The 26862-nt window shown below is 38.1% G+C and overlaps 1 protein-coding gene across 1 annotated transcript in view; it reads right to left on the bottom strand.

Moving 5' to 3' along the window:
- Positions 1 to 4600: 4600 nt before the first annotated feature.
- TM9SF3 (transmembrane 9 superfamily member 3) overlaps positions 4601 to 26862 on the bottom strand; it is a 40582-nt gene continuing 18320 nt past the window's right edge. Inside the window, exons 5-15 of the mRNA XM_054163583.1 lie at positions 23539 to 23616; positions 22507 to 22638; positions 21818 to 21984; positions 19129 to 19223; positions 17177 to 17307; positions 11871 to 12010; positions 10220 to 10288; positions 9984 to 10130; positions 9495 to 9578; positions 9308 to 9384; positions 4601 to 4920 (exon numbers count right to left, since the gene is read on the bottom strand). Of these exons, the coding sequence (XP_054019558.1) occupies positions 4853 to 4920; positions 9308 to 9384; positions 9495 to 9578; positions 9984 to 10130; positions 10220 to 10288; positions 11871 to 12010; positions 17177 to 17307; positions 19129 to 19223; positions 21818 to 21984; positions 22507 to 22638; positions 23539 to 23616 (1188 nt within the window). The 3' untranslated portion in view covers positions 4601 to 4852. The remainder of the gene's footprint in view (positions 4921 to 9307; positions 9385 to 9494; positions 9579 to 9983; positions 10131 to 10219; positions 10289 to 11870; positions 12011 to 17176; positions 17308 to 19128; positions 19224 to 21817; positions 21985 to 22506; positions 22639 to 23538; positions 23617 to 26862) is intronic.

The raw sequence follows: 26862 nt of genomic DNA, 5'->3' as shown, positions 1-26862 counted from the left end.
GACACCAATAGTTAACCATTTGAAAACCATCTATATCCATCGCTATCAAAGATAGCCTTTTCCTCTACAGAATGCCCTCCTGATCAACATGTACAAAAAGCCACCATCTTTTCATGTTTCAATGAGCAAGAATGCACACAGCTCTTTATGAACAGGGTCCATGAACAAAACTGTAGGAACTACTTAGTGAAGACAGAACAAAAGATGTCTCAAGGCCAAAGCACACACACCTTTTTCAGCTCTTCCACAAGGCCTGCTTCTCCCTGTTGCAGATGGACTTGGGTCCATCAAATCTAACAAAGTGACTGAGGCACCACTCCCTTGAAGCCTGTCCCACGGCTCATTCCTCCTGTTTCCAGGTTTACAAGCAGAGATTTTCCTTCCCTGTTCTTAGCTCCCCAAATGTGCCAAGATATTTCTTCTGCCACATACAAAGGCAGATGCAGTCCTGGAGAGCCGGAATACATCCTTCTGAATCCAGAGCATCCTCTGGGTCTGCACCAGGGTTCTCTTCCCTCTGCACTCTTGGTACCCCTGACTTCCACTTAGACTTACTTCATTGCTTCCTTTTTGGAAGGAAACCCCTGCTGCAGGTAGAACACAATGTGCCGTGTATAACTTCATACAGGCACTGCTGAGCACTCTGCACAGCTATCACACTTTGTATCAGATGCTCATTCACTCTGTTAGTACCATTACCAAACTGCCATCTGCAGTCTCCTCTTGCCTATTTTCTCCACCTGTTTTTATGTATCAGTCCATTGCACTCAACTTCCTTATCACTCCTCAAACTAATCCCTCTTAGTACATCCCTTTATCAGCTTGATCTCTGGTCATTGAGAAATCCATGGGATAAAATGAATAGTGACCCCTGATCTCTCTTCCTTCCATCACCCATTTTAGTCTCTGCTGCAGTAGGCTGGAAGTGCCTCATTCTTCTTTTTTTACCATGTGTATTGCCCCACCCAGGAAACACCTCTCACAAGGTTAAATCATTCACTACCCAAAAGAAATCTTCAAAGGTACTGACACATCCATGCTTAAATGTGAGGGGTTCTGAAATCCACTGTACGCAGTGCAGTCACAGGTACATTCACCATGCATTAACATATTGGCATACATTTAACAAGGTTGTCCTGTTACACACAAGCAGTGACACCTTGGGAAGCTAGAATTAACCCACCCATGGTTGGAAAATTCCTTTCTGCTTAGCAAAGTAGCAGCAGTCAGGATTTTAAGCTATCCCATCTGAAAAACAGACCAAACATTTTGCCCATCATTACTGCAATCCTTGAAGTATGTGTGGAAACCCAAGCTACTTCCAGGGTATTTTTGAGCTGTAGTCAGAGACAAGCTGTGGCAGGCTGGAAGTGTGGGTCTTGGCTTGACCACTGGTTCCCAAACCAAGGAGTGTCAAACTGACGTTCCACTACAATCCCCTTTCAGCATTCATGCAGGAGTCAGTTGTGCTTGGAAAGCACTGCACAAAGCTGGTGGGTTTGGCCATCTATGCCGCAAGGTTAAGCAGGAGGGCATGGGAACACCTGTAGAAAAGCATCTGTCAATTCAAAATTCAGAAAAGTGAATCCATTAGTCCTTCCAAAGTATGTTTTGCCAAAGGATCTGAAAAAGTGAAAACATTTCTCCAAGCATCTGCGGCAAGATGAAGGAAGAACAGCTGCGTTTACCTGTTCACCCGCAGGCATCCTTTACAGGGGCTGGTAGCATATACTATATAGATAAAGTGCTCTGCCTGCAATGAAAGGATTTACAGTTGTATTTATCTAAAGCATTTGACTAAGATTGGCTATTGCAACATTACTACTTACCCAATTCTTTGGCCTCTGTACCAAAAGTTGGAAGAGAAACACGGGAGTTGCCAACTGAAGAGTAATCAAAAAGCCTGAATTCAAGAATCAGCCACTGAAAGAGGAGTGTTGGGTGTAAGATCTTTATTTCTTCCATAAAAGAGGAAGGGCTACATCATCTAAGCAGAGAGCTTCCAAATTCTATTAAGCAAGATGGTTCAAGCTATACCCACAGTTTTTTTGGGGGGCAAATAAATAGCCTTGCCCCAAACAGCAACCATAAAGCCTAGCTGGTAAAAAACTGGTCACAGTGTGCACTCCTTCAGAAACCACAAGGAAGGGGGAAAACAAAGCAAGCCCCCAAACCTATTCTTGTGGTAGGGTGGAAGTATCAAAATGTCAGTTTTTTTATACATGGTACTTCTCCAGAGGAACGTGCTTATAGAAACAAAAGCAATGCCTGTGCAGTAAGTATCTTTTCAATGTCACTTTAAAGGCTATACAATTCTATCTGGATACGCAAAAGCTAGTAATTCCAGAGGACAGAGAAAGCAAGTAGACAGCCCACCATTCTGTGGCATTTAAAAGTGATTAAATGAAATTCACAAACGGTTTAGTGACATTTCTGATAGGCTAATCACATAGCAGTGCTCTAAATAGAGAAACAAGTCCATTATCAAAAGAGTCCCTTTAAAAAACTTGTACCTCAGCAGAGTACTTAATGTTTTTATTGTGTGGAGATAATGGCTTCTCACTTCAGATTTAGAAGAACATGGATGAAAAGAGGGCTTCTCACAGCTGTATGCACTAGCAAGAACTAGTACAAAATCCATTCTTTGCTTTAAGTCTCCATGTTTTGGAACAATGGAAAACTAACTGTTGACCCAGTTTATAAGCTCATCTTAGAGATATGCCTGTACTTAAAAAAAGTTATCTTCTGTTAAACAGCAGTGTTCAGCTACAGACACCAACCACTCAGGTGAAGCAAAACTTAATTATTTTCTGACAGATTGGTTAAAATTGGCCAGGGAAAACCAGAGAAGACAGCTCAAATACTTCTCAGAAAATCACATACACCAGGATCTACTGCTTCTATTACCACTCCAGTTTCTCCCAACCTCCAACCTGACCCTGCCAAAGCACAGTTGTTTCTCATTGCAGCTACCACATTATCAGTAATTTTTATACAGAAACAATTCAGTGCTGATCAATACAAATACTTCTCCTTGACAGGTGGTCTACTTCAGACAGCAAAGTGATGAAAACATCCCTACATGGCAAATGCCTAAAAAACTTAAAAGAAAAAAAACAGAATCAAGCCAACTGTCTCTCAGATCTGTCACAAACACATTCAGGATATTTCTAGCTAAATACAGTGCAGAATTAACAGTCATCTTAGAAAGACTTAACCTTTATTGTCCCATTTATTTCACTCCACACTTACCCCCAGTTTTCTCAGTACACTAGCTGGATCACAAAACAGTTTTCTCCACAAACAGTTCAGCCAAGAAGAATTGTTTCGGGCTGGTCCTCCACTTCGGAGTCACATTGTACAACATAGTCGTAAGCAAATTTTGAATTCAAAGCATGGGGTTTGGATATTTGGAAACCACACAGATATTGTATACAACGCTGGCATTCAGCAGTATTGCCTTTTCAAACATTTTCAATTGCAAACTCATCTATTTTCACAATCAGAACATTTTTGTCTGAAAAGTTTATTGTCGTTTTCTGAACACTCTAAAGCAACTGTGCCTTCGATGTTACACGGGTGTCCAGAGAGGATTAACAAAAATTGAAACGGTCTAAATTACAAATGTAATTCCTGCAAGAGCTCAAGAAAGGAAATAGAACAGAAAAGCATGACATACACACATTGTGAAGAAACCCCAACTTTTCATGCAATGGCAGGCAAGATGTAAAAAGCCACCCAAATTCACACATTTTTACACCGAATCATCAAAAAAGTACTCTGTAGTAAATCTGTACATCCAAATACATTTGGGATCTACACCTAAGTTACATTATTTAATGTTATATACACTTATTACCCCCTGTATGATGTCTAAAGGAAAATCTTCATTCAAACCCAAACAAACAAAAGGAACAAAAAAAAAAAAAAAAAAGCAAAAAGAAAAAGAAAAAAAAAAGGCAAGACTGACTTGGAAAAAGAGAATCACTTTAGACATTCAGTTAAAATGTTGGGTTTGTTTTAATCTAGACCTCAAAATGGTTTATTAAAAAACAAACAATCCTTTTCATTAAACATTTTGCTTTCTAACTGTACAGTAAATTGCATTGCAGAGAACACATCCCGACTGTATTTTCTTTGGATGGATATAATATGTAGCTGGATATTACTTCAAAGATAAATAAAGGGAAGTTGGTCCAACTAGAACAACAGCTGATATATTACATGCATATGGGGTTTTTATAGTTTTTTACTTCTTTTTTTTTTTTTTAAACAAATGAGTGTAGGGTATACTTGATATTGCAAATAAACCAAAAAGCACCTGGAGTCAAAATATAAAACATACCTTCTGTCCTGGCAATGGCAGTAAAAAACAGAAGAGTAATCTTTCTGGAACGGCATCTTTACATAATTTAGAAATGTTAAGTACCAGGAAGACTACTAATCCAGTAGTTTTAGCAGCCAAGTTTCCCTCTTTTTATGAATGGAACAAATGCTTTAAATAAACTGTTTGTCCTCTTCACTGAAGAGAGCTAGTCTATTCATCTTTAATGAGCTAGGTCTTTTGGTTTTTTTGTAGGTTTTTTTATTTTTGGGGGGGGGGGGGAAAGATTAGCCACATACTGTAGTAATGCCTACTGCATATAATCCAAGCATTTGCTGTGAACAGTTGGAGAAAGCAGTCAGTAATAACCTAGGATCAATGAAATAGATGTTACTTTAAGCCATCCACAAAATGGGAGACCCATATAGTGCCCAGTGTTGAAATTCAAATCTCTTCTCGCGCTTTTTGTTGTGCAAGTTCATCCCCATGAAAACAGGAAATGAGCCATAGTTCAATTTTCTTATTTTCTTAGTCAATTTTCACATTAGTGTAGATTTTACGAACAAAGGCACTTGTTCCCATGTAACCAATAGCTCCTGCAGAGTAAACCAGAAACGTTGAGTATGTTAGAGAGTCGATCATCAAAATAAGGCAGCAACATACAACACAGCTTAAACAGGGAAAGTCACACAAGGCATGCAATCTGCACACAGAAAATTATTTACCTGCAGTACTTGTTCTCAAACTCTAATTAACTATGCTCCCAGTGAATGTCTGGCAAGAACTCCCCTAGTCTAGCAATCTAAATACATTAAGCCATTTTACCAAGAGGCCATGCTCACTTGGCCTCGATAAATATAGCAGCCCCCCTGCTGCCACCAATAACTGGGTCCCTGTTTCTGAACAGAGGGTAAAAAAACATACAATCACCCACTCTGCAGGGAAGGTGGATAGGAGGATGGGTTTTTATTATAAGTTACATGCCTTCTGGATGAGTGTTTTATTGGCAGATGGCTTTTTCCTTCCCACACAGCACAAATAATAATAGATCCCCATCCCAGGAGTCTTAAACTCCAAGGAGGTCTGTATGAAGAGATTAAACTAGTAGCAGTTAGTACTTAAAGAAAATCACAACCTGTGGTTTTCAAATTAGTAAGAGTCATGAGCAGGGTATGCATTCTCACAGTAGGAATAAAAGAACAGGTCACTGGGTTTTGGATTGGGGCAACAGTGTATGCTAAACCAAAAATACTGCAGGATTAAGGGTATCTAGAAAAATGAAAGAAATGCACTGGACCAAGAATGTTTCTCAGAGAGAGAGTCAGTAGCCTACCTGATTAAACCTAGAACCTCAAGGTTTGCCAGACTTAGTAAATATTGTCGTCTTAGAATATCTGCAGAGTATCTTCAGCGCTTCCAAGCAAAATGAGAGTAAATCAGCCTTGTGGAAGTCAGTTTGGCTAATTCTCAGGTTAGAAATTAAAAATCAAGCAAGAATCAGAGATGGCTGGTGCCATTGCCAGAATAACAGGAAGGAAAAGATAACAGAAGTGAGGGCCTGTAACTCACTACAGAAAACTCACAGCAGCATGTTTGGATGCTCACTAAAGAATGGACTCAGAAAAGGGAACTTTGCTCCCATGAAGTAATGCAGAACAGCCCAGGACAAAGTATGAAACAACATTTGTGGTGATCTAGGTTGCACCAGAGTCACACAAGATGTGTTAAATACAACAGTCTAACCAATGCTAAAAGCTTTCTGCCAAAACTTAATTTTCCAAGGTTTTTTTTTACCTTTATAAAATTAAGGCCATACAGACCTGCAGCTAGCATTGCTGACCACAGTTACGTGGAAACTGGAGAGATCTTTACATCTTAGGGACTGATCAGATAATTCATAAGGTCAGACAAACTCTCACAAAATTTTGGATTTTAGACTACATTCATATCTAATCAGGAAATCTGCACAGGGCAAACCTGACATATCATTCCAATGCTATCAGAGTGGTAAAGAGCCTGTGAGGTCAGCCTCTGTGCTACACAGCATTGCAAGCTGTATAAATATCAGGGCAATCATTCCACTGGTCAGCTAATGAAGAACTTGATTAAAACAAATACAGTGCAGACAAGATTAGGCTGCTGCTCACAAGCATTAACTGAGTGTGCTGAGGACGCTGCAGAGGGAAGGCCTGGCAGTACCTGGAGAGACCAGCAGGGCATTCAGATATGCCCAAACAGGGCTGTGCAGAGGAGGTCTTGTGTGCTTGGAGTCATAGAGGAGCACACAGATTCCTTTTGTGCTGCCTCTCAAGAATCTCATCTTCTGTTGTATGCAGTAAATGGACAATATAATAGCCCTGGTTTCCCACTTTAAGACTCATCCTATTTGGCCGATTAAACCAGATGCTGCCAACAGATTCAATGCCCATTTCAGTTGCTAAACTCATTCCAGAACTTGTTCTTTGAGTGTTTCTCTAGTGACGTGATGCCAGACATCAAAAAGATATTTGTGAGAACAAAGCCTTAATTGTCTTTCGTTTGGGATCTGGAGAATGTGTGTACGAGATGGAACTGAGGGGGAAGAGCAGAGAGGAGCAGCCACAACCTCTCAGCCCCATAAACCAATAATAGCCTATTCTGAACCACAGGAGCTTTATCATGAAGGTCACTCATGTTCTATACCTAAGGCAGGGGTTAAGCCTCAAGGCTACCTCACAAACACTGAATAAAACATGGGGTGAGGAGGAGTAAACCCTAGACAATGAGGACTAAAAAATGTCATTCCAAAACAAATGCAGGATAGTTGGCTCATTTAAATAAATAAATAAATAATCCATAGTAAAGGAATTATTTTATTAGATATCTTATGATATAACTTAGTTATGGTCCACAAAGGTTTATCAGAAATAGACTGCAAGCGTATTACAGCAGAACAACAAGTTTTCAATAAAGAGAATAAGCTGCATAATGAGGAAGAGCAACTACTAAACAGAAAGAAATTCCCATCTATTACTTCAAGCCAGTTAACACTTACTACAGTTGTGAAATTGCAAGCACCAATTTTTTGGTGCTTCAGTCACACTTACAGTATGTATCCTGATGCTGAAGTGTGGTATTGCAAAAGGCCTTTCTATACTACCTAGCTCCTAAGCCATCCACTGAACTGGGGAAAGTTTTATTCTTTTCTGTCACCGAGAGTGAAACATGAGGAGCTCAAAAGGTTTGGAAGTTCTCATGGGCTCCCCACTGTCCAGTCCCAGAACTGAGATGCTCTGCAGAGGGCAGCAGACTTTGTGGATCAAAGCATCCCATTACATGTGGGATTTGAGTTCACTAGGCATTGTAAGGGGCCCTAAAACCAGAGTTAGGTGATATAAGCCTACAGAGAGCTTTCCTGTGGCTGCTTTGGGCCCTAACTAGTTTGTCTCATATCCAACTGTGTGATACTGAACATATCCATTTACGTGAACCTCCAAAGAACAGCTCTACACACTTTTCACAGCAGACATACAGTCAGTAGCACAAACACTGCACACAAATGTCTTTGTTAGACCTCAATGGCAGCAAGTTCCCTAGACAAATGCTTTTTGACAGGGGATTTTTTTTTTCCTTCCCTCCACATGCCGAAAATGGGATTTCTCAATAAAAAGGAATCTCACAGCTTCTCTTCCAACACACTTAAAAAGACAAAAAGAAATCTCAATAGAGCTGTGGAAATAAGATTTAATGTGTTATTTCTGATTTTGAATAAATTTGGATTCTACTCAAAAGTTCCATCAAGTAGTGTCCTACCCATGACAAGAAAGCATTCAGCAATCTTTCTTTTCCATGTTTTAATAAACATTTTAATTACAGAAACTGGTGGGCAAGCTTGGCTTCTGCATCATAGACATTTTAATCAATACCAGCCTGAGTACTTTAAAAAGAAAAGATTAGAGCTGAAAAGTATAAGCCTATTAAAGAAAAAAAATGTCTGCAACACTACAAGAACAGCAGGGAAGTCTTGTAATGTGCCAAGAACCTGATGAAGCAAGATTAGATTGTATGAGAGAAAAGGGGAACAAGTACTCGGCAGTTAAGAGATTATTTCCCTCCCCTTTGTATAAAGTATTACCCACCCAGTCACTTGGGATATCAAGAAAAACATGCTTTAGAGAAAGTAAGTTCCTGTAAGACATGCATCTCAAATACCTATCTCAAAAATAACCTTCCACTAGATTCTATACTACTATTAATTTACTACTAAGAAAGGAAGTATTAAATAAGGATCACACATAAAAAGCAAAAATCCTCATAGGAAAGTGCAAAAGAACCAAGCAGCACTTTCTGAAAGTCATACAGCAAAGGATAAAAATAAAGCTAACAAGTAAAGTTAGCAAGTCTATTTAAATGACTTTATCAGAGGACCTCCATGACAGGAATTATTTTTTTCCGCCCCAAAACAGCTGTCAAAAAAGGTGTATTATAAAGCAATGAAATCTAGCTGCACACAGACACACTCTGCACTCTTCTCACCTGTGAATATTCCAGTACCTATTTCTTAGATGCTGAAGTGTCAGTCCTTTATGTTCTAGCCACCCTCATAAATGCATGCCACAAGATACCGATGGTAGTGTTACCAGTATTGTGATATTGGTGCCTCAATGACTGTACCTAGCTCCTTGTCCTGGAGCAACAGTAACAACTCTGAAACAAAATGCTAGCATGGACTTTTGAGAATTTTTTTGCCAAATTACAATCTTGCACTGAGGGTGAAATTCTGTGTATAGTACATAAATTATCTTCCTACCAGAAGACACAATCCATAGAAGCCTCCTGTATTAGGTAGGAACAACATATAAGCAGAGAACTCCTTGGTATATTAAACACTGCAAGCTTTTTTGAGCACATACACACTCCACTGCCAAAACCACAGAACTAAAATCAGAAACACAACAGTATGAAAAATTCTGACAGAAAACCATCAATATATTTGAAACTTACCACACATTATTCCCAAAGCTGTGCTAAATACTGCCATATAGCCAAAGTAAAATGATGTTTGAAACAGGCCATACATCCTGAAAAGGAAAAAAATGTGAATTTATGCTACATATTCTTCCCAGTTTTTCTCAAGAACCTAATCTGCTAATATAGTATATGATATTCAATCAAGAAAACTACCACTTACTTTGTCTTGAAAAAGTAGTAGTAAAAGGAGTACATGTAAACATAAATCGCAGTTGATGCCGCAGAAAGAAAGCTCGTCCATTGCCTGCAAGTAAGCACATGTCAATCACACACCTTATAACCAAAGGCTTCCCAAGAAGATGCAAAGTGTGATAAACCCTTCCCCCCAAAACAGTGTACTGCTTCTACAGGCTTACTTCACAAAATTTGTATGTTGTTTGCTATAAGTGACAAAAGCCTCTACAGTAACAGCTGCCATTGATGCAAAGCAATGATCCTTCCTCAGGTTCCTGTATTTCTTTTCATACATACATGCAAGCAGAGATGCAGGTACACACAGAAAGCTCTTCTACAAGGGATCCAAGAAATACTTTCATTTCCTACAGCTAAAATCTGGATACGGACACTTTGAAAGGACTGACCAAGACTCAAGTACATTACTTTTCCTCTCTCACAATCTAGTTAACTATGCAAATAATGCAAGACTTACCACCTGTAATCCTCTGCGTTCAGCAGGAAATACGTACAAACGATAGTCACACAAACTGTCACAATGCAGAGGATCACCAGAACCAACATCATGAAGCCATAAACGTAGTAGATCTTGTAAGCCCAGAATGATGTAAAAATGAAATACCTGAATAAAGAAAGTACACAGGTGATGGTGTAATTGAATTTGAATTATTATACTTGTAAAGCAAATTGGTAAACAGGTGACATACTCACATTTCAATAAAAATTGATCCAAAAGGGAGGATTCCGCCTAAGCAAACAATAACAGCTGGTTCCATAAACCTGAAAGATATCAAGATCAGTTTAGGGACAATTTAAATCTTTCATTTATAAACACAGTAAGACATATAACCAGATGATTAGTATAGTACAAAGAATTATTTAAAAGGCATGCTAACAAAACCATTTCTGTCTCATGCCCATGTATTAGAAAGAAGATTCCCCCACAGTTGTCATGTGTATGGACAGAAAGAGGAATTATTCTTGGGGAAATTTGAAACAAAGCCTAAGTGTCATGTCTATCACCTACAGGCACAAAGTTAGACATCTAACTTAAAGGCAAAAGAGAAAAAAAAAAAAACAAAAAAACCCCAACAAACTCTTGCCAAAAAAGGGCTTAAGCAACAAAGACCCAGAACACTGGCCTTGAATGAAAGCACTGAAAACTCAAAGCTGTTGATGGCTACAAATACAGGGGGGAAAAAATGTACAAGGTAATAGTTATATAATTAGGTACCAATGTACATTTTTAATACTACACCATGTCCTATGGCAAAAATTAATACTCAGCCACCTGTAGACGATTCTGTCACTTACTGAAGGTCACCTCTGTGTAGCACTTGCAATGATGCTGAACCTAGCTAGTAACCAGTGATTTAATTTGCAACTTCTTTTATTATTTATAGGGAGAGTTGTCTAAGCTGACAGTGTGCAATTTCATCACCTTCAAGAAAAGTATCTTATTTATTTTTATCTCTGGTGCTGATCCAGAAAAATCCATCAGATTCCCAAGATACAGATCACAATATAAATCAAATCCTAGCACCCAAGCTGCACAACCCACCACTAACAAGACTAAGTGTGCTGTGCTTCCCAGATATCACAGGCATACACGTTTCAGTGCCCCCTTCACTCTGTCTGTTCCGTTCCCCTGAACAGGGAAAGCAAGAAAAGAAATCTATTAAAAATATCCTCTGAGGATACTTTCATTTCCATAGCTTGCTGCTTCCATCTCAGAATTAAATTAATAGGAAAAAGCAAATGCATTAATGATTTTCCAAAAACCCAAGTCTACCTTTGGAGACTAGGCATCCACTCCTTCATATTCACTTCAAAAATAATAAGGGCTTATTCACAATTCAAGCTGTATGCCTGCAGTATTTTAGGCTCTGTGCCATCAAAACAAGCATAGAACTAGGAGCAGCATTGCAAGCTTCTCCCCACCATCACCCTGCAAATATGTTTCATCTTGTACATACAGACCCATTAACCAGAACAGTTCTGCCTCCAAGGCATATTCAATCTTAAATCTGTAACAGGCATTAACTAAAGAGGGAAGGTTTAGTTTTGAGATACCTATATAAGAACTGGGTTGGGACCATCCCCTTTACATAAGAAACTGAAGTGCGTTTCAGGCCAAATGTGAATCAGTGATCCAGGACTGTAAAATCCACTATCAACTATTAACCATAGTAGCTTAATTCGACAGAAAAAACATATTATGGAATCATCAGTAGAGCTGTTCTTCTAGGCACAACTCCATTTAAATAAAATAAGTTACTCCAGAAAAACTTCTAATGATCACACCTGAGAAGTAATTTTAAATGTACTGAAGTGACTAGTTAGGATTTATCCTTATTTTTACCATTTCTTCTCTGGTATGGGACGAGGCACGGCATTGACACGACATGGAAAATTAGGCTGCCCTGACAGATTTCGGCCCAGAACTGTACCAACGAGGTTCAGTGGAAGAATGACAAAGAAACAAAGAGAGCACATTGCCACCTGGAAGTAAAAGATAAAACAAAAAATGAATAAACCAGGTATAAGTTGACAAATGAAGATTATGAAATCATCCCACGTAGCCCTTAGTTGTTATTGCTGTAGAATCATACTCCTAGTTATGTAGCACTAGTCAACATAAAACTGTTTTATCAAATTGACAGTATTTATTTCCTGCAAAACTTCCTACTAAATATTAAGTACATTTTCTTGCATCAGTTTAGAGAACAGACCAACCACAGATTTTTTTTTACGGTTTTCATCTAATCACTATACTCCACACTCTACACAGGAAAGAAATGGAAAACTTCATGATACTTCATCACAGAAAATTTTGTCAGCTTCTCCAACTTCTGCAGAGCAAGCTGTCCCTGGGAGTCAATATTTAGCAGTTAGGCAGTTGCACATAAGACTACAATCACTGGCTGCAAAATTTTTAATCCAATCTGAAAAAGAAACCCAAGCAAGAATTGCAAAGCCATGTCACAATGCTACCAGTCAAAATTTGGGGTTCCATTTTCTCCACTATCCACCAGCCAGGTGATTAAGAACGTGGATTGCCAAAAACACAAGATAGGTTTTTGTGAACCTTTTAAGGAAAGTATTACTGTAACATCAGCCAAGAGAAATTCAGAGAATAGTTTGAGCTACCACTGCAGAAAATGCAGTTTATGCTAACAGGCAGATCTACTACATCTAAAACCGCAGTTTTCCATCAAGCAAACACACACATGATCTCCATAACCCATATTAGAGGAGACAAATTACAAGAGTTTTTCTCCAAAGCCAGTAAATTATAACATACCTATCTCATTTTAACTGCTGCATTTTTTGTTGTACAAAACACCTTGTTAAACACACAGGAACCTGATTTAGCTTGGAGCTTTTAGTTGCCATAGGAGAGACTCTTAACTTCACCAGACCTGTATTCTTTCTAACCCCTTTCTCTTTTGATGGGGAAAGAATATTCTGCTGTCCTTGAGTGAATGTGCAGAATTCAGTTTTCCTTATTTGAAAGGAAACATTGTCAAGGGGAATATCATTTATGTTCAAGTGCCATGTGTTTCATATTTTCTGACAACTGTAGATTAAACTTCATTCAAAGGTGATAATTAAAATTTTTATGAGCATATCTAATATTAAACAGCTCCTGGCAGGCTATGGTGCCTTGACTGCTTAATGCACAAGAGAGAAAAGCAATAAAAATTAACTGTCAAAGCAGTAGCTTGATCTTTCCTGTCAGCTACCAAAACTGCACACTGTTATGAGACTCTCTCCCCATACAGAGGTTACTGAATCTGTACAGTGAAACTGTTTTCTATACATCATCAGGCCAAACATTACACAGAACAAAAAAAAACAACCACAGAAGAGAAGGCTTAAAATAAAGAGTCATTAATTTTATTACAACTAAGTTGTTGCTCTAGGGTGATGATTTGTGTAATAAATTGAGCTGTTGAAAATCCAGGCAGAAGCATTAAGCTGTGTCTGTTTTCAGTAAAAATTAGAGTTTTGACTAAGGATTCCACGGTCACTTTCAAGCAATCTGAAGAAGCACCCTGCTGAATGTATGTAATTAGACTTCTTTCTATTTTTAGCCAAGAGCACTTCCTTATCTGGCTCAAAGCATGAAAATCTTTGGCACTACCAGGTCCTCTTTTTTCAGTGACAGCCAATACCCCTATCAACTTAAAGCTGTCAGGGATGGCTGCAGCCTGGATTAAGATGTTAGAGGAAACGCATTTTTTATTGTTTGTTTAAACAAGGTATAAAAGATGCAAACACTAGGGTCTCAATCCCTAGAGAAATTTAGTGTGCATAACCTTATTTAATTAAATCATTAAAAATGCATACTGGAAGCATTAGCCACACAGGAACCTACTGCTCAAACAAAACAAAAATAGTGTATCTTAAGGAGTTTAATAGAAGCTTCATGGATTCTGCAGTCTGAATATTACATTACTCATAGTAGCTTTAATGGAAACCTTTAAATTATGTATCACACACAGAACAACATAAGCAGTCACAACTTATGAAATGCCAGAATTAAAATGGACCCTTCAAATTCAATTACACTGTGCTCTGTAGAAATTCTGCATTACTCAGTATTTCTGCACAGAAATATCATCACTCCTCAAATGTGTATTGAGAGTTCACTTCAGACCATTTAAAATTCTTTTAAATTATTCCATGCTCCAGTTTTTGCATAATTCAAAACCAACAAAACAGAAAGATGATTGATAAATGCTCCTAAAAGACTGAAAAATATCAATAGAAGGTAAGCCAAGGTATACAATACCTTCAGAACACCTCTATGTTCACTACTAACAGGGTATAATAAACAAAACACCCCCCAAAATCACATCTGGGCTCCAAAAGAACTAAGAATTGATCGGCACCTGCTGCATTTCTATAAAGGTGAAGAGATGAGAGAAAAAAATCGAGGCTTTGTTGTCTCCTTCATATGCTTAGGGAGTTGAAAGCTTTAAACCATTAAGGTTTACAAAGCTGTCACATTTGAATAAAATCTATCACATTCTCTACTGTATTTTGAAGGGAAAGGAAACTGAAGCATATCCCAGGGAAAAGATTAAGCACTTGTTCAGGCTCATGGTGTATTTCACTACAGAAGGTTTGTGTCAGTATAGGTAAGGCAGCTTGCATGTGTATCTGAAAGGGCTACAGGCAGAGTCCCAAGACTGAAGAAAGATTTCAGGAATAAGCTCTGAACCTTTCCAGTCCCTGCCACTTCTTGGAGAGGATCAGACATTAGGAACAAGTTATATAAGACAAACAGCTTTGAAGTTCAAACCAGACTCCAGTTAGGTATATGAAGATCCTGAAAAGCCCAATGAATCTGATTATTTCAAGACAAAGTGTAGAAGACTAGCTTCCCTTGCCTGTCTGGAAGAAGGAATTAAATCACACAGAGGAGACTACCTGGGAGTTCACTGGGAAGTGGCAATGCGGAACGAGCAAGTATAGGATGTTATATTTAAGTACAGTCTCTCATCAGCCTTTTAGCTCAGAGAATTCTTTCAGCACCTCAGTTTCTACTTTTCCCAGATTTACAGTAGTCAAGAAGAGGTGCTAATTCTTGCCAATGATTTAAATCAAGGAGGACAGTTACAAGGTATGGTAGGGTAAAGGAAGTAATTTCTGTGTTCCAGTACATTTAGATGGCAGAGGTTTTATTTCCCCAAGACAGCAGCAGCAGCAAGTTTGCACTAGAGAATTCTGGAAGCTTCTCATCGTTGAAAACAAAAATGAAAAGAGACAAAGATATCTTATCCATAAAGCCAGAGGGCTTCCCAGGGATTTTAACCTGATGCATAACATGGTAGCTTCAGACAGTTTTCATTTCCTTCTATAAACCAGCTTCATTAGTTGATTTGAAGTCATTAGAGCATTGCTTATTCTGATGAAGTTTCCGATTCATAACCTGTTCCTAGTAAAAGTCTGCTAATGCCACTGAAGTTTTATTGACACAGTCATAATGATTCAAACACTTTCATAAAACCTTGAGATCATTAAAATCACTGTGTATAAAGAGTCCTAACATTCTGATTAAGTGACCCCTCAAGTTTTATATTCCCATTTGCTTTACCATGTACACATTTCTATGATCTTAAAATACAAGTCAGTTAAATAGATTTACAAGACAAACCTCAGCACAGGTAGAATTCCATTCCCTCAGCACTCCTGACCTCCAAATGGAAATACAAGTCAGAAATGTGATATCATAAATGCTTGCTCAGCAGTAAAACAGAGCCTATTTGCACACATCAAAGATCAATGTTGTAAACTTTCATGACAGTGCCTTATATGGCTGATAGCTTAGGAGAGAAAAAACAATACAATTTGCCTTTGGGACACTGACCAACTAACATAAACATATCCAAAGACAGAATTTTAGCCTGAGTTCTTAAGAAAGCCAGAAAAATTAAGTGAAGTTTATAAACATGTTTAGCTTGACATTCTATTTAGTGGGGTTAGAACAACAAATTCATGATTATTTCCTATGTTGTATTTACAGGGTTATGTGAGGTTGCTTGAAAGGGTCATGACAACCAACAAATCCTGACAAAAGCCAGAGGAAACAAGAAAAGTCATCATGATCAAATGAGAAAAGTAATCCAACCAGCACTGTTTTTCAAGTGACATGGTTAACACACAGACACAAGACCATAAAGGGATACTAAATACCACTTCAGTAAGTGAAAGTATTTTCTTAAAGCCAGAGCACAGAATCAGAATGGCTTGGGTTAGAAGGGCTTTTAAAGGTCACCTAGACCAACCACCCTGCAGTCAGCAGGGACATTTTTAACTAGATCACATTGCTCAGAGCCCATCCAAAACGACTTAACTTTTTTCCAGGGACAGAGCATCTACTACTTTCTAGGCCAACTGTGCCAGTGTTTCACTATCCACAACCTATGAATTCCTCCTTATATTTTAGTCTAAATCTACCTTCTTTTAGTTTAAAATCATCGTTTCTGGCCCCATCATAACAGGCCCTGCTAAAAGGACTGTCCCCATCTTTCTTATAGGCTTCCTTTAATTACTGAATGGCCACAATAAGATCTCACAGAGCCTTTTCTTCTCCAGGCTGTACAACCCCAGTTCTCTCAGCCTTTCTTCACAGGAGAGCTGCTCCAGCCGTCTCATCATTTTTATAGCCCTCCTCTGGACTCACTCCAACAGGTTGATGTCTTTCTTGTTCTGAAGACTTCAGACCTAGACAAAGATCTCAGGACATTCCATTTCATACTGTTGCCTGATCTTTTATTCTTTGTTTTTTTTCCTGCTTGACTCCAATGATTTGGAAGTAGCTTTCACTTTGAACCCTTTTGTATTGCATTTTAGATTATAACCAGTGTGCACTAGCCATCAAAAGAAAATTCAAGTTTCTAACTTTCCATGCTGCTATAACATTAAGCTTGAATACAAAGCAAAAAGTGTCATTTTAAGCAGAGAGAAGACTATTGCTGGCATTCAGCAGCTGATGCCACAGTTATTAAAATGAATTTCACATGAAGCACCTTAAATCCCTCCCAGAATAAATTTCTAACTAGGAAGCTAAAGCTATGATTCACAATTTTATTTAGAATAAAATGTAGCTCTCCTGTGTCTACAGTGATGTTTAAATTCTCCAGTAAAATCACTCACCATGGTTCCAAAGGGTATAGCTCTTGAAGCATGATAATAGATGGCAATGAAGTTAATGAAGAAGGCAGTTCCACACACCATTGCTGGAATAAGGAAGGCTCCAATAAACAGCTGCTTTATCCATCGCCTTCCTGGAAGGAAAATTCCAAGAGGATTGGTGAGATACAGTGCTACTTTGTTTGAACAGTTAGCAGCAGGCTCTCTGGAATCTAGATGTTTGATTTCTTCCCCTCAAAAGGAAAGCAATAAGAAACAAATACACCAATACAAAAGCCAACTAACAGTTTCACTTGATTCCTGACAACTCACAAGATGCAGCATATGAATCTATTTATTAGGCTAGGTGAAAAGACAAGAAAGGAAATACAGTGTAAGAACATTTCAGCTGAAGAACAGCACATGCTGACTAAGCTGGCCAAAAAACACAGAGTGTGAAATGTAAGTGTATATGTTAAGTTTCAGTTTAGTAGCGACAGAGACAGCCGAGCTGGCCCTGTAACAAGACCCTGCTCACACACTGAGAGTACACAGGAACTGCCTATCCCTGGCATAAAACAAAATGCCAGAGTATTTAATATACAGCAGAATCTGCCATCTTCAACAGCAGAAAAGATAGAAGGAAAGCAATTTCTGAACTCAGGCACAAATGAAACGGTGACACTTATTAGCTGTTATTACAAAGTTTGAGGACTCTGAGGAGCTCAAAAATCCTCTCTTGGTCAATATCTAAAGAATTTCCATTGTCAGTGTTTGGTTTAATTTCTATATTCCTAACCACCATTATGTAAATCTAATACATCATAAATGCACCTGTAATATACACTAAATAAACCCCAGAAAACTAGCATAGGCTTTTCAAGACCATCTGTTTTTTCACCATTAGCCAACATAATCAGCATGTCATGGTTTGGCATATTTGATCTGTAGGAAAATCAAAACAAAAACACAACCAAAAAAAACCCCACCTACAAATCTAGCTCAACTATACAGCACAGTACATTTTATAACAGCAACCCTAATTTACACAAATCTGTTTTTCTACAAATCACTAGGTTTACATATAAACTCCATGAAAAGAAACATCTAACCTCCAAATTCAGAGCAGATTAGCATGCAGTTGAGGCTGAATACTACCAAGTATGTCCTGCCTGAAGAATACAATTTTCTTTTGCAAACTTACCAGAGTTGTTTGTTTTTTTTTCTAAAGCACTGTAGAAGATAATAGATATTGATTACTCTTTTAGTGCAGCACAGGGAACTGGTGGACTGCAAGGATGCAATTGGTCATAACTCAGAGGCATAGTGGGAAGCACTTGAAGATAGCCTGTCCACATTTCTTATGTTGATTTTATTTGGCTTCTGCTCTCTACTGATACTCATTTTGAATTTGCTCTGTATAAGGCAGAGCACATACCAGAATACAGAACAGTCTCATAACCTTCTTTAAAAGATGTTACCCAGAGTTTTCCCCATCCACAATTAATGGTCTAGTAACTATGGTACACTAAGCCTTTCTCTGTTGGCAAACATAACCCCCCAGGTACCTGTAAAGGAGGGCTATGCAGGAGTCATCTGGAGAAGGTAAGATGAACTGTTTAACAGCATGTTATGGAAGAGAGACTATTACACTCCGGATGTCAGGAGCCAAAGGATTACACACAAGAGTGTAACAAGCAATTCGTAAGATACAACTGGTAACAGTTCTTTAGCTCTTACGACTGTTAGACTAACCAAAGACTTCAGCTATATTTAGTTAGAAAATGGAGCCAGTATCAAACAGGAAATAACAAGTTATACATACTCAAAATATTTTATGTTTATTAAGCATTTAATGGATGGCATCTGAATGACCCAGCTCCAGGAAGACATTTTATAAACTGGTGCAAAGCAGAAAACAGTAACTTCTCCATTTAACAACAGAATGAAAAAGGTAAATCATGACAGCAATTTACCTCCTTGTCTCGCATAAAGGCTTCCTCCAAAATATCCATTCACTGGTGATGTTGCAGCATAAACAAATATAGCTGTACTAAGCATTGATCCTCTCCTACAAGAAGTGATTTTTTTTGGGTAAATGAAACAGAAAATTGTATTAGTGCAAAAGATGACCATAAAATACACACATTTAACAGAAACAGTTTTTTATTTAACATTATAATAATATCTTATTTAATAATGTAAACATTTTTAAATGCTTACATTGTAAAATCCGCACAAGAACAGTTTGTATCCAAAGCTTCTGGGAAAGTCTAATTCAGTATAGGAGAAAGTTCTAAGACACTGCACTCTTTCCTAACTTGCATTTATCTTGACTGGAGTACAAAATCTCACTTCTGATCAAAATCCTCTGACATTTGGATGCATACACCTTGTGTCCTGAACTACTCACACGACTTACATTACGTGTAAGATTCTACTACTGCAGATTAAAGATCCTCTTTACTTAATATTAAGGCCAGAATTAACAAAAAGATATTATAATTGTGAATAAGGTTTCTGCCATCCCTCAGAAACTAACTTTTTAAAGTGTTCATCTTACAGAAAATGAGAAAACCCAATTTAGAAACTATAAATACAATAATGAAGCCACAAATCAGCATGGAGTAGTCAAACCAGAAGAGCTTAGTCGTTTTTAAATTATGGCCTCATTAAATGTTGGCACAATTTTTCTGAAATTTTACAGGCAAAGCTGAACAACTCTAAATCACAAAGCCATCTCCAAATAGATTTGTAAGAATCACATCTAAGAATAGCAAGATATAAATGTTGGTCATGAACAGAGCTATTTCTCCATGCCCTTCTGTTGCTCTTCAATAGCAAAAAGCAGCACAGGGATTTCAGAGAGCTCCCTGTATTTTCTTCAAATTGGTTGTCCTGAGAGATTCCAGACTATTGGCATTTTGGCTTTTGATGAACCATTACTGGATGCCTGCCCCACTCAAAGAAGCAATCTTTGGTAGAACCAGCTTCCATGACTGCATGGCTTGAACTAAGCACATAAACTTGTGAGTCACACACATGGTAAAGGAGTGTTAAACTAACATTTGCTTCCATTTTAGAAAGCTAATGGTTAGACAGCAATTAGTTATAAGAGCTCCTATAATTAGAAACACATGTGAAATCCCCAGTGACCATGGATAGACTAGACTGACACAACTAAATCCAAGCTATCTGTAAAATGATCAGTAGACACTAATCTCAAATTATCTCAAATTTTTCTGTTCTTGAGCTTCCTCATTTATGTTTCAAATATTCTAATGGTAAAAGGTCTCAAAATACAAACTGGTATTAACAACACAATAGCTGGCATGAACAAATTTCACTAAGAGATTTCCAGTTGGCTTCAGCTGTGTGATGCCAGACCTGAAGAACACTGACAGGCAATCATTCCTGCAATTCTGGTTTACAGCTTTTTTCACTCACATCACTATTTTCCTAAATATAAGAGATGCCTGCAGCAGATTTAGTCCATTGTTCCATTACATATACAGAATTAAATTCACTCTAAAAGTGATAAAAAGACCTATTACAACAAAAGACTAAGTGCACTTTTTTTTTTTTTAAACTACTGTTCTGGCACATTTTACAATTGCTGTTATTAACTTACAGCTTCCCTACAGTGCACATTCTGAAATGGTTTCATTGCCTCCCTTAAAGGGCTGGCAGGCCATCCAATTAAAAGTGTGTAAGTCTATACAGAAATGTGGCACATGGCAGGCAGAATAGCACCACATGAAAAATTAATATATGCCATGATACTGGTACTACAGAGTGGCTTTTGAAACACACCATTAAAAGGCAGCTAAATTAAAAAACAAGAGTTCTCTCTAGTGGCACACGAGAAGTATTACAACTTGTTAAAATCAGTACTTATAGGGAAAATAGAACAGAGATTTGAAATTTTATTCTTTGTTTACAACAAAGCACTTGTTGGAATAAATAAATAAATCCCACCAGTATCCAAAGTACCACCATTACAGAAAGAGATGAAGTCAAGTCACCAAAAAACTCAAGCACATAAGAGGTAAAGGAAGACAACTAGCTGAACTGTAAGTGGTATGTTAAATTTGAGTACTATTTGTCTGTTTTAAATTAAACCCCTCCAGCCAGGATCACAACCTACCTGATGCTGGAGATTTTACATACAACACAGGATGAGCAGTATCTGTTCTAAACAATGTTAAGAAAATACATTTCTGTTCCTGGTAAAACTTGCTGGTAAGATTGGCTTAATGCATAGTCAGCTGTAAACAGGACTACTCACAAGACAGCACACCACAAGGAAATGAGAGTAAGAAATATAGTAATGTATCTTATCACTCCAGAAGAAACCAGGAGCAAAATATGTATCTTTTAATATTTATTTTCCATACTACCTACCTGTAATGCTGAAGAGCAACAATCTACTTTCATAATGAATCATGTGAAAAGCAACCATTAAGAGTAAAATTAAAGGAGACCAACTCCCACGATAAGAGTAGGACAAAGTTGCAATGCAATATTTTTTAAGTCCTTCTCAATACTACACCTATCTCAAGACTAACAATCAAACACTTCTTTCCAGGCCAGTTAGAAAATTCAATTTGTAATTTTGTTCAATTAAGCTTTTATATTCAGAAGACATGGGACAATTATACTTACTCTGTATATAAATCTTCTATCATTGCAACAACAATGACTATAAGAGACACAGCAAAAATCTGACAACCAGAACCAATAAGCGATGAAAATATTAGAGGGTGACTGGATGGTCTAAACACATCTCCATGGACCTGCTTCCACCCATACTCATCACCTAGATCTCTGTCCTAGGAACAACAACAACAAAAATTTAAATCTAGTCACGACAATTAATGACAAATACATGAGCTAGGTATAAAGGAAAGGTCTGATTTATTAAAGAAACTTCAAGGGCACAAATCTCTGCTGTTCTGAATGCATCAAATCTAAGAGAAAAGTTTACTTTTCAGGTGTTTATGAAAACAACAAAAATTACTACCTGAATGCATAATGCAGTAAAACCTATCAGATTCCCTCCCTGTCCCTAAAACCCTCTGAAGTGCTTAGAAGTATACACAGGGCCTCTATTACACCACACTCATCATGGACCTTGTTTAACCTAAGCATGAGTATGAACATTAACACAGTGACTACAGACAAAATTTTGGGTAGTGACCTAGGATCATGTAAAGAAAGCTAGCACCACTTTCAAGACTCACATAGGGCAGTTTCCTGTCCAACTGAAGAAAGCCATTCACAGCTGCTAAGACAATGAATATACAAAGATAAAATAATCCTTAATAGGAACAGGGTCTGAATGTGGATCTTACCATATCATCCATTTCTTCCTCCTTGCTGTATCTTGCATAATCTTTTCGCAAAGTTCTCATTAATATCATAGACACTAGGCCAACCAGAAAGATCACCATCATAAAAGAATTGAAAATTGAAAACCAGTGAATCTACAAAGAGAAAACACATCCCTAAGGTTTGGAACTGTAAATGTGTTTCCAAGTTTTTCTAATAAGGCTAAATTGTTCCCAGCAGGACAGCTTGTCAGCATTAGCTAAGTAACAATAAAGCCAGATTGTAAATAATGCCACGTTTGTACAAAGGCCCATTAAAACTGGCTTGTAAACCACCACCCATAAAGCTTTTCAACACTCAAGCTTGCTCTCAATGAAGTTACCACAGCTTAGTTAAACACCAGCAGAGTTTGAGCAACTAGCTGCACTTACTCACTTGGTAAAGGAATTACGGCTGCTTTTCTAGGTAAGAGGTTTAAGTAGTAAAAGAGATTTTCACAGCCAACACCCAAAAGGAACCATTGCTTTGGACAGGACCAAGATGTGCAGCAGCAGTATTTTGACTCTGACAAGTGCATCTTCTAATGACCAAAACCTCTCATTTCAGAAAGTAGTACAGCTCAGTAGAACTTTCTTACAGAAATGATAACCACAAGTGTAACCCATCACAACCAATACTGCCAGCTGATTTAGGCTAATGCTTTTTGCTTTCCATTTTCTTCAGGAAAAAAGTGTACCTGTGACCAATTGCAGTTATTCAGCATACAAGATGTATAGTCAAGTCATGTCCCTGAAACTTTATAGCTTCTTATCATGTGAAAGTATTTTCTTGAGCTGCTTTGCATTTGCTGCAGGCTTGAAGACTGTCTACACATTTACTGAAGCACTCCAAAAAATTGGAGCCATCCTGCTTGAGCAGCAAGACCTGCAGTCCTAGACTTGCCTGTTTCATTGTCCCTAAACACTTGGGACATCCAAAGATTCCATGACACATTCTGAAGTAAAGCAACCATTTTGGAGGGGCATTTTTTAAGCTTGTCTTAGAACAATACATACTCTGTGCTGAAAGAAAGATGGGTCAAGGTACTTGTCAAATCGGTCTTCAAACTTCACATCTGATTTCTTCCATTTCACCTAAAGAGAGAAATATTTATACTTGAAAAGGTCATCATAGTATTTTCAGCTATACTTACATGCAGAAACTCAAACCACATTTTTAAAATCATCCAATCTAGATGTTTTCTTCAATATGAGCCTAGGTTCTGGCAAAAACAATGGACTACTGTTCTTAAAGACTGATTAGATACATGTCAGACATGAAATGAATGTCGGCCACCTTGCCACATGGATCTAATCCTGCCTATGCTTACAACCAAGAACAAGAATCAGTCTGGCACTGCCTCAGCAAAGCTCAAAGATGCTAACTTCTAGCTGTCAAACAAACGTTTCAAGATTATAGGAGCTCCTAAGGATACTCATGCTGAAAGTGCCAAAATCAAAATCCATCAACTGACCTTAATTTTCAGTTTTGTCAAATGAATAATTCAAATATGTTTATGTCCCACATTAGATATTTGTAAAATGATGAGGCAATACCTCCCAAATTTCCCCAAAATTTCAGAACAAAGTTTAGAGTAGAAAATAATAATTAAATATGTTCAAGAATGGTGTTCTGGAAAGCAGCACATCCTTCCAAAGTGGGTTGGGTTGTTGGGTTTTTTTGCTGACAGCACACTCCCTTTTCTCAAAATTTCCATGTGCTGCACTGTAGAATATCACCAGTGCATCACTGAGTAATGACAACATCCTCTTACTTCTGCTCCCCCAACAGCAGCTGATTTGCTGCCATGCACTGAGGCCGGTATTCAGTGAAACCATCTGTACCTAAATACTCTTGAGTACAGTTCCCCAAAATTCCTCTAGCATCTAGAGGGAAGGGTTATCAGAGCAGATTTACAACAGATGCCAAGAGGAGAGAAAAGGGCATATATTGAGAGACGATGGCTGGAAGGGAATTGGATGAAAGGGGACAAGCTGGGCCCTAAAAGACAAGCATTAAAATTTTAAAAGGTACAAGCTGAAAGCGGCAGCCAAAAATCTGGAAGAATTCTTCAAACTAGACACTTGAACTGCCAATAAATAACACTAAAACCAGTATATGTATGAATTTATGGCCATACTATCACAGAGTAACAGCATATTACTGCTATCAGTTACTCCAGTAGCTGCACAGAGGACTGATTTGGATTTGTAAGATTTAATCATACTAATGATGATACATATGGTGCTACCATAGTAGCACAAAGTACTTTTCAGATTGTCTTGCAAGATTTGCCTCATTTTTTAAATGCAATTTCAGAAATTAAACACATCTACACTAAGATTCTTTCAAAAGCATGCCAGGATGAGGAACTATTAGGATTATTAGTGACCCTGAAACAGATGCAGCCCTCTGGTGCATATCTTTTTAAAATATGTGACAAGGTACTATCCTTTCCAACAGATTTTCTCTTATTCACTCTAGAAGGAGGAACATAAATGTCAATTGAGTATCACTCGCAACAGCCCTGAGACAGATTAAAAACCCCAAGGCTCAAGTATTAATATCATACCTCAAAGTGAGCAATATTCTTCAGTTCAAATTACAACCTTGTTCAAGATTAGTAGTTCTAATCATTAATAGCTTTCAACATTGTTTTAAGCAGATACATTTCTCATTAGAACATCTGCCATTAAGAAGTACTGCTTAGAACAAATCCACCAGACTAACACCACACACATGCCAGCAAAGCAACTGCCCACTGGTGTCAACAGAATTGGATAGGTAAGTCTTGAGCTCTGGACACTCTGAAGTGTTTTAAGGGAACATCTAATGTTACTTTTCATTCCTGGCAGCTGCTTAGTCCTGCACACCTCAAAATTTGCAGAGATTTCACCTTCACAATGCTGGTGGAAGTTGAATTGGAAAATTTCAAATTTTCCTCTATTAATTTTGCAGTAGAAATAGAGAGATCAGTCTCAAGCTGCACCAGGGGAGGTTTAGGCTGGATGTTAGGAAGAAATTCTTCCCAGCAAGAGATTGGCCTTTGGAATGTGCTGTCCAGGGAGGTGGTGGAGTCACCATCACTGGAGGTGTTTAAGAGCCTGGATGAGGCCCTTGGTGCCATGGTTTAGTTGATTAGATGGTGTTGGGTGATAGCTTGGACTTGATGATCTCCAAGGTCTTTTCCAACCTGAAGGATTCTGTATTTTAAATGTCATTCTAGAAAGCATATAGTAGAAAAAAACGATTACCTGCACTACAAACTATACAACTTGTTCAGCACAAGACAAATGTAATAGTTCCAAGAATACCTTCTGAAATAAAATCCTATGCTGACACCTACTGCTAACACTGTAGAAAAGCAACAAGATGTGAACCACTACAGATGTAAGGAACATCAAAAAAAAAATGACAAACTGAAAAAATCAGATTAGCAAACACTGTTTATTCATTGTCTTTTATCATAGAAATTCAATATAATGGCAGAGGGCTTCAGAGAAAACCTTACTAATAAAGTTACATAAATGGGACACATTTCTGCAGGAATTACAGAAACAAAATAAGCTTCGATACTGACTGCTTGCAAAGTATGAAGGCCAACAGTGGGTTTTGGTCCTAGCTGTGAATCCAGTTCAAATCTATAATGCAAATATCAGAGCTCCAAACATTATAAAAATGCCTATCTACTGGGGGGTCCTCTACACCTCTAATCTCCATACCTTTTGGGACATCTTCCATTCCCACTAAAACATTTTTCTGCAGATTACAGAAGCTTCAGTTTGCTTGAAGTGTTTCAAAAGCCATCATTTTACCTTTATTCTTAATAAAACAACCAAGGTTTTTCAGCAATGCAAAAATATTTTAAGGAGTGAAGATGCATCTTCCTTTAACATAGCTGGATGTGTAGGTACATGTGCTGGGTTAAGCCCAGCCCAGGAGGAGTGGGCTGGAAAAAAAATAGCCTCAGGTGGGCAAACAAACCTGACCCAGTTGGACACAAACACACCATCCTCCGGGAAGGGGCCTCCCCGGTCAAAGTTTATTCCACTCCCACTTCCTATCCTCAACCCTTTTTAGAGAGGCAGCTTGCTGCCTCAGCCCTTTTTCTCCTGTCCTCGGCTCTCCGACACTCTTCCGCTGTTGCTGTGAGCTGTTAACCACATGGCAGGTCCAGCTCCACACGGTCCCAGACACCTAAGGGGACTGCATCCAAAGAGAATCCATCTTCCATCCAGAGAATCCTTTGCTAGCTGCGACTGGTTTTGTATATATTTTTCTTATACCTCTGTAACCTCCCTTTTACTTAAATACCTTTTAGTTTTTGTTAAACTTGCATT

Source organism: Dryobates pubescens, chromosome 8, assembly GCF_014839835.1.
Source record: "Dryobates pubescens isolate bDryPub1 chromosome 8, bDryPub1.pri, whole genome shotgun sequence".
Lineage (NCBI taxonomy): Eukaryota > Metazoa > Chordata > Aves > Piciformes > Picidae > Dryobates > Dryobates pubescens.
This window is presented reverse-complemented; position numbering and strand designations above follow the sequence as displayed.